General features: G+C 40.6%; 1 protein-coding gene across 1 annotated transcript in view; it reads left to right on the top strand.

Annotated features, from left to right (window-relative positions):
- The first annotated feature begins 2,957 nt into the window (after nt 1-2,957).
- The window catches only part of LOC108665130, a 66,359-nt gene continuing 59,856 nt past the window's right edge, over nt 2,958-9,460 (top strand). Inside the window, exons 1-3 of the mRNA XM_018151857.2 lie at nt 2,958-3,204; nt 5,215-5,378; nt 6,207-9,393. Of these exons, the coding sequence (XP_018007346.1) occupies nt 3,097-3,204; nt 5,215-5,378; nt 6,207-9,393 (3,459 nt within the window). The 5' untranslated portion in view covers nt 2,958-3,096. The remainder of the gene's footprint in view (nt 3,205-5,214; nt 5,379-6,206; nt 9,394-9,460) is intronic.

The raw sequence follows: 9,460 nt of genomic DNA, 5'->3' as shown, positions 1-9,460 counted from the left end.
TCAAAGCTATTATGTGAAATACGGAACATTAATGTTGTTGCACAGAAGTGACACCTACGCAAATCGGACTTGTTTGAGGTCAGCCATCAGTTGGGGAAAGCAGCTGGCAGTCTTGTCTTTTCCAATGTGACTCAAATATAATTTAAAAAAAAATTCCTCCTTTAGTTCATTTATGCGTGACTTTCATTAATTTAACGGAATAAATCTCGAAAAACTACAGGTCTAAAACTTCCAGTTGTGAGTAGCATATGAATATAAATCTTGTATTCAATGTCTTATCACTGACTTCAATTATTCATTCAACAGGTTCTGTAGATATAAGGATGACTGTGAAGATATTGTAAATGTTCACCCGTGAATCTTTACATTGAACTGAGGAAGAGGCCACTCAGAGAGTCTCTTTGTTGTGCTCAAACATATTTTTGAACGATAATTCTTTTAAATGACATAGCCTCAGAATGGCCAATAATTGGAGGTGGCATAAATTACCATAAGAATAAGGAATAAATGAACTGAGAAGCATAATGTGATAACAATATTTTGGTGATCGGCCCACCAGGAGAGAAATCAATCGGAAAAAATTTGGGGTTTTTCATCAAATTGTATACTTGAAATCGATAAATTAGGTGTGATGTCATCATCACAGTGCTCAAGGTTAGACCAGAAAGTGTAAACTGTAACGTAAATTTAAACTTTCCCTTAAACCGGATACATCAAGTAGAAAATGCAACTCACATTTAATGCCGAACAACGAGTGATCAATGCTAAGGAAAACGTTGCAACAGCGTAAGAGCGTTTATCTGAAGAACATAAACACGCCTCGTTTTATTGCACTTCTAAAATTTCTCAACGAACTAAACTTTTCACACTCCAAACTAAGCCTGACACAAAATTTCTTTCTTCTCCAAAATTTATGCAATGCTCTATTGTGTATCTGATGAAACCAATGGTAGTGCATTCTTTTTTTCCTCAGTGATCATGTATGTTCACCCAGTATAAACTTCACATCACATACTGGGAACGTTCACCCTAATTCTTACAACATCCTAGTTAACTGCCTTGTAGATATAACGGACAACACCAAACGTTATTGTGACCAGTGAATCCAATAACTTAGCAGCGTAGCCACTAATCGTTATCTCGACCAGTGGTCTTAAGTAATTTAGCAGCTACTAATCGTTATCTCGACCAGTGGTCTTCAGTAATTTAGCAGCTACTAATCGTTATCTCAACCAATGCTCTTCAGTATAACTTAACAGCCACTAATCGTTATCTCGACCAGTGGTCTTCAGTAACTTAACAGCCACTAATCGTTATCTCGACCAGTGCTCTTTAGTTAGTTAGCAGCCACTGCATATATTTCACTAATCCATCAGGAGTACCCTTTCTTTGACGCACGGTATCTCTCCTCCTTCCCTTGACATCGGTGCTTTGAGCCTACCAAGTTAAACAAATTTTTCTCGAGAAAATACCACTCCCTATCGAAATTTTTTATTTTAAAGAATTTGGTAAGCAACTTATAAGTTGGGGTCATTCAGCTTATCATTTCATGATCGACATGTTCTCCGTTTGATTTTGCATCTAAGTCCTGAAATAGCTCCTGCTATTACCCTTGGAATCAAAGACAACATCTCCTGATGTGTTACGCTCCACCTTCTGACCTCGCGGCCTTGTTTACCTAAGACAATTGTCATAATTTTCTGATTTTCTGATATTATCAGAAGGTAATGTCATCCTCACCATGAACTATAATACTCGTAGAATGTAACTTAATAACTATAATATCTCGGCTGCCAGTTGATGATATGAGTTAATATAATGTCTGTGATCGCTGACACAATAAGCTAATATTTCCGTTGAACAGTCGAACGTTGATTTCCGGAACAGTCGAACAGTTGATATTTCCGTTGAAGAGTCGAACGTTGATTTCCGGAACAGTCGAACAGTTGATATTCCCGTTGAAGAGTCGAACAATTGAGCATAATAACAGCGAGTTATTCTTCTGAGTATTATAGCTACCATCACCTGATAGGTACTACCATCACCTGATAGATGTAGGTGATGCTTGTACTCACCATCACCTGATAGGGTTGGTACTACCATCACCTGATAGGTCCTACCATCACCTGATAGGTACTACCATCCCCTGATAGGGTTGGTACTACCATCACCTGATAGGTACTACCATCACCTGATAGGTACTACCATCACCTGATAGGTACTACCATCACCTGATAGGTACTACCATCACCTGATAGAGAGGGTTCAGTACATATGGCCACACTCACGCCCCTCACGCTCACTCGCTCCTCCGAGGCCACCCCCTGGGGCTTCCGGCTGTCTGGAGGCGCGGACTACAAGAGTCCCCTCATCGTGCAGAGGGTAGGTGCATCTATGACACTAAATATGCAATGCTAACTAATTCTTCTGTCTCGGTCTGCCTTAAAAACTTGTTTTTCCGACCTTAACGTGCAGTTTTCAGTAAATAAATGTATTTAAAGTTGTTATTGTTAATTCTTCTTCACTAAATTTTTCTGTACAATAATTTTAAGATGCAAAACAAGCTAACAATTCCATTGGCATCTAAGCCATATGCACACAAATGCTTCAGGCCTATATTGACAATATTCTGGCATTTGCCTTTGGTTGCTAGAACAACTCGTATGACTAAAAACCAATTTTTAAATGAAATAAATTGTACTGAGATTGTTATTATAAATTCGTCTATCTAAATGTTTTCAATTTTTATTATACTGTGTGTGTCTCCCTAATTCGTGTAGCTCTATAGAAGCAAATGTCCAGAACTAGACCGCGCATCACTCTAGCGTGTATTTGTCACGCTACTGCCCTATATACTTCACATCACTCTAGCGTATCACGCTACTGCCCTATATACTTCACATCACTCTAGCGTGTCACGCTACNGATATTTCCGTTGAAGAGTCGAACGTTGATTTCCGGAACAGTCGAACAGTTGATATTCCCGTTGAAGAGTCGAACAATTGAGCATAATAACAGCGAGTTATTCTTCTGAGTATTATAGCTACCATCACCTGATAGGTACTACCATCACCTGATAGAGAGGGTTCAGTACATATGGCCACACTCACGCCCCTCACGCTCACTCGCTCCTCCGAGGCCACCCCCTGGGGCTTCCGGCTGTCTGGAGGCGCGGACTACAAGAGTCCCCTCATCGTGCAGAGGGTAGGTGCATCTATGATGCTAAATATGCATTAATAACTATTTCTTCTGTCTCGGTGTGCCTTAAAAAACTTGTTCTTCTGACCTTCTGTTCTGATGCTGCTCACACCTCTCATGTCCCATGTCCCGTGTCCCATGTCTTATGTCCCATGTCCCATGTCCCATAACGTACAGTTTTTAATGAATAAATTTATCTAAGGCTTGTTATTGTTAATTCTTCTTCACAAAATTTTTCTGTACAATAATTTTAAGATGCAAAACAAGCTAACAATTCCATTGGCATCTAAGCCATATGCACACAAATGCTTCAGGCGTATATTCTGGTATTTGCCAATATTCTGACAATATTCTGGTATTTGCATTTGCTTGCTAGAACTACTCTTAAAACTAAAGCAAATATTTTTAAATGAAATAAATTAGACTTGGGTTGTTATTCTAAATTCGTCAATCTAAATGTTTCAAATTTTTATTCTATTGTGTGCGTCTACTTATATATACTTCATATACTATATACTTCACATCTCTCTAGCGTGTAGTTGGTCACGCTACTGCCCTATATACTTCACATCACTCTAGCGTGTCACGCTACTGCCCTATATACTTCACATCACTCTAGCGTGTCACGCTACTGCCCTATATACTTCACATCACTCTAGCGTGTCACGCTACTGCCCTATATACTTCACATCACTCTTCACTCTAGCGTGTCACGCTACTGCCCTATATACTTCACATCACTCTTCACTCTAGCGTGTCACGCTGCTGCCCTATATACTTCACATCATGCCCTATAAACTTCACATCACTCTAGCGTGTCACGCTACTGTCCTATATACTTCACATCACTCTAGCGTGTCACGCTACTATATACTTCACGCTGTTATGCGGCACGCAGGCAATGCCAAGCAGGGCCACGGAGGGCAGAGGTGTCGGTGCCAACTGTCCTGTGGTCTTTATGTTGAGCTGCGGTCTGAAGTGTGACTCATGCTGTGTCATGGGCTGGCTAAATGTCTTATATTCATTGACATTAATGTAATATTATTAATGTGATATTAATTGACATTAATATTAATGTAATATTTAATTAATTATTATTAATTAATGTAATATCAATAATGTGATGACTCATTCTGTGTCATGGGCTGGCAAAATGTCTTATATTCATTTACATTAATGTGATATTAATAATGTGATACTATTGACAATAATATTAATGTAATATATGTTTAATTATTATTAATTAATGTAATATTAATTGACATTAATGTAAATATCAGTTAGGAAATTCCCATTGGAGTTTGCACCATGAAATAATGTAATATTTAATTAATTATTATTATTTAATGTAATATTCATTAACATTAATGTAAATATAAGTTAGGAATTTACGATTGGAGTCTAATCCATGAAGATGAAACCAACTGGAAATTCTTTCTCATAAAAGCTGAACAATTAGATTCTTTCAAGTTTCTGCCAGCAATTAAAAAACGAACAACAATTTTCATAAATACTCGAGATTAGTTAACTAGGTCGCTCAGTCAAAACATAAACAGGGTTGTACAGTGCGCATAAAGTACTGTATTATCTTCCAAAAATAACCTTATCTAATTCAGCCATAAAGTTTTTCATATATACGTGTTTTTCTCAAAGTTCAGAATTATACTTGGTTGTTTAAAAATAGAAGAATAAGAAGGCTCTTACAATAAAAAGCAATGATTATTTAATCCGTTCGTATTTCTTTTACTGCAGTCTTCATGAAAATTATGTCTAGCGGTCATTAATTGTGACGAAGATTGTGAAATAAGAGAACGACAGGAATTAATGATCATTTTCTTCGTTCATGAGCATCAGGCATCACATTGCTCATGCATCACTGTGCCCATGCATCACATTTCTCACGCGTCACATTTCACACGCATCACATTTCTCACGCATCACATTTCACACGCATCACATTTCTCACGCATCACATTTCTCACGCATCACATATCTTGCCCCACCTCCAAAGTGCAGGTAACCGCAGGCTCGATAGCAGCGCAGCACCTGAGCGTCGGCGACGCTATCATCCTGCTGGAGGGCGAGGACGCTAAGACGCTGTGTCACTTCGACGCCTGTGACCTCGTCAAGCATTCCTGCAAGAAGCTGTCAATGACGGTCCGCAAGGCCTCCTCCATACAGTGAGTCCTGGGCCTATACTTTCAAACAAAGTAAAGAGATCGTATGCAAGGCCTCCTCCATACAGTGAGTCCTGGGCCTACACTTTCAAACAAAGTAAAGAGATCGTATGCAAGGCCTCCTCCATACAGTGAGTCCTGGGACTATACATTCAAACAAAGTAAAGAGATCGTATGTTCATGAACCAATCATTGACGGCCTTTTAAGCAAAATCCAATCATGGACGTGAAAATTGAGCGTAAGTACTTACGTTCACTTAGCGATTTTTGAAAGTATGGCCCCTGCTCGAGAACAATAGTGATTATGCGATATTGGAAGTCTGGCGTGGAAGGGTTTTGGAACATTTGTGTTTTAGTTCAACATTTGTTGAGGCCTGTTGGACGCAAGGGCCTACATCAACCATTCACGAGGGGTCCTATGTAAACGAAATTGTGGCGTGTCATATATGGCAGAGGCAGTGGGTTTGGCAATCGTCTTCGAAGATTTTTGATTAAAATTCATTAAATGCAATAAATCAATTACAAATTGCCTGGGTTAATGCGCTATCGAAGAATTCTGATTTTCAAATTAATCAGTTATTTTCATTTCACAATAAATTACAATGTAAAAGCTGCATTCGCACTTCTATAGTTGTTTCGGAAATATTTTGCGCGTATAAACACGTCTTATACTGGCTAAATAGCAGACTTGAAGTTGCCGAAGTTTTTCTTAAAAAATTGATCCATTGCAAAGATAACAAACATATTAGAATTAAGACACGCTAAATTTTGGAATTTTGCATCAATTATAATATCTATGATAAAATCACTTAGTACAATAATTTATTTCAGGTACCTTCATGAAGAGAACAGAATTCACCAAGAGAAATTAGAACAAATTGTTGTAGCGGAGCAGAAACAGCAAGAACTGGAGCGCAAATACAAGAGAGCGATGTCTACACCCCCTCTCGATACGACCACGTCCAACAGATCAACTCCGCAGCTCATGTTATCGTCGCCTGCGTGTTCTATAGCTTCACATCGAAACATCCAGTCCCCTCCAACAGGACCTATTTCTGATCGAAACGTCCAGTCCCCTCCAACAGGACCGATTTCTGATCGAAACGTCCAGTCCCCTCCAACAGGACCGATTTCTAATCGAAACGTCCAGTCCCCTCCAACAGGACCGATTTCTAATCGAAACATCCAGTCCCCTCCAACAGGACCGATTTCTAATCGAAACGTCCAGTCCCCTCCAACGGGACTTATTTCACCTCCATGGGCTACCTACGATACTGCTGGAATCACGTCCCCTCCAAACGCAGCCTATCATGTTAGCGTTTCATCACCTAGCCTTAAATGTCAGGCAGGAAACACTTCTTCTCGGACGATTGCGCATGATGAAGAGTGCTCCCTAATTTTGTCTCCTGTTATGAAAAACGTCACGTCTCCTTCAAACAGATCTACTCCAATCAACGTCTCATCTCCAATTGTGCCATTAGGGATTGGCTCTCCGCATAACACGATGTCACCGACCATTGTTCAAGTAGCCCCTAATCATGAACCATCTACTCCAATAACGTCCCCACCTCCCCAGTGTCCAAAGTTCCCCACAAACAATCCTAAGGTGAGCAGCGACAGATTTTTCGCACGCTCACTTCCTCCAGCTGTTGAAAATTCTAGTCCTTCGTTTTGTTCTGCTCAAGGCCAAGTCCTTTCGTCGAGCCAGACAAGCACGGCGTTGGTCCCAACAACAGCTCTTTCCCCTCCTTTTCCTAGCAGAGATGAAAGAGATACCGATCAAGAAATCCTATTTGTTGAACAAAAGAGCGATGCGCAACGGAGACAGCTTCAACTAATGATTCAGGAGAAATTGAGGTTGGAAGAAAAGATGATGATCGCGAAACGCAGAGAGGGGATTAAAGCCGAAAGGATGTTGAACAGCTCCCCCGCAGCCACTGCAGGACACGTACCTATGCGGAGAGACGCAACGTCGAAAATCAAATCATCAAAAGCAACTATTTCAAATCCAAACTTGGAAATTGCACCTGCAACCCTCAAAAAAGAAGCGTCATCGACTTTGTTAACTGCAGTAAAATTGGTACAGCAGGAACTGCAACGCACAAAAAATGCTGTATCAGACCAATTGGCGACAAAAGACACTGGAAACATGTCAATTAAGACAGAAATCCCACAAAATCAAGTTCCAGCAAGCCAAACTGCAATACCGATAGCAAAGGCTGCTAGTCATCAAGAAGAAGCAAACAAAATCCTCGAGAGGCTTAAAAAGACTGCACGCGAGAAGATAGCTGAATTCCAGAAAAATTTTGCATTGACTCGTTGTGTAGACGAAAAAGAACAACTGCGTGAAGCAAATCGAATACGAGACGAGCTGATCCGAAAAATGCAGGAACACAACTTTGATCAGAAGCAAAATAAAACAGCCCCGAAGAGTGCTTGCGAAGTCAATTTCGATGAAAATATAAAAGGCTCGCAATTACGAAAAGTAAAGACTGAGATCAAGCCTGGGCAAGTCATTGCAACAGGGGTCTTACCGGAATCCGCGAAAGAAATTACTGATTCACTCGATGGAAAAACTAGCACCATGAAATCGACCACGTCCAGAGTAGCTAATAATGAGAGCATGATAGGGAAAATAGAACCATGTGAAACTGACAGGGCGAAATCAAAAGAATCAAAACGAAAGAACGATTTGAGGAAAATACAAGAGCAATTTAAGAAGGACCAGTTGCTAATTCAGCAAGAAATGGAAAAGAAAAAGGCAAAATCTCAACAAGAAAAACAAAAGGTAGAAAAAGCACAGGACAAACAAGACACCGACGAGGAAAACTTAAGAAAACTCGAAGAAAAAAAAGTTCTGGCAAAGTTGATATACGAAGAAGAACAGAAACTGTTAGCTCAAAAGAAAGAAGTCGAAGAAAGAATTAAGTACGAACGGACAATAAAGGAAGAAACATCTCGACAGGCTGATGTTCAAATGAAAATTGCTCGCGAGAAAGAAAATTATCTAAAAGCTATCAGTTCAAAGGATGGACCCAGCTACGAAAAGAAGGATGAAACTAGATTAAACAGGGATAACGATCAACCTAAAAAGAACATAAAGTCTATTACTGAATCCTACGAACGGCTCAAATTGAGAAAATTCGAAAAGAAGAGAATCGAAATGCAGCGTTCACTTCAAGAGCAGCACGTTAGATCAGCACGTCAGGTGAATGAAACAATCAGGAGACAAAGTTGCAGTAACCTCGAAGAAGCTCATATCTATGAAGATGTGCCTCTTACCCAACCGCCTGAAGAAAAACTCGACACATTGAAACAAGAAGAAGAGAGGCAGATGAGGAAAGAGGCAGAACAGTATGAAGAATACCGACGACACCTCGAAACAAAACGCAGAGCTCAGGTAGAAGATTCTGATGATTATGCGTCCGAGTGGGACGAGAGCAGCGAGGCCTCTAATCAAGTCTTCGACAACAATGCGCACGATCCTGAAGAACCGTTCGACGAACTCAAAGCAACAAGTGAAGAAGAGCTGCTAGAAGCCCAAGAGAAATCCATACGTAATCTTGAACGGCAAATCAGGAAGCAGAAAGAGAAGGACCGCAGAAGGAACTCCGATTCACGTCTGTCTGAAAATCAAGAAAATCCTGTGGTTAGGTCGCGGCCTCAAAATCGAGACAAGTTGAGCCAAATCCCCCAACGGTCTCAGAGTGAACGTCGAGCAAGCTCAAGCACAGGTGACTTAAGAAGAAGTAATTCTAGAACTCTGCCGGTAACAAAGTTTAGCCCCGATCCAATGGAATTCGGCTTTAAGCCTATCGAGAATCCAGTTCTGTCGAAGTCCATGAGCAACCTTGAGAACGGGGGATCAGCAGAGTCAGGTGCCGCTGTTGCAGGAGCGCAGGCTGGAGCGAAGGCAACGATGCTTGTGGCACGACCGGTGGCAGAATCTGGACTACGATACAATGACGGGCTGTCGAGGACGCACTCCATGTCGGCCAGTTTGGGGGACTTGCAGCAGGTGGGGAAAGAGCTATAGTTGTAATACGCAACATCGTCTGAAATTTAATTATCAGGTATATTCAGAA

The sequence above is a fragment of the Hyalella azteca genome, unplaced genomic scaffold, assembly GCF_000764305.2.
Source record: "Hyalella azteca isolate HAZT.00-mixed unplaced genomic scaffold, Hazt_2.0.2 contig17204, whole genome shotgun sequence".
Classification (NCBI taxonomy): Eukaryota; Metazoa; Arthropoda; class Malacostraca; order Amphipoda; family Hyalellidae; genus Hyalella; species Hyalella azteca.
Note: the sequence above shows the minus strand (reverse complement) of the source record. Positions and strands in the feature narration are given on the sequence as shown.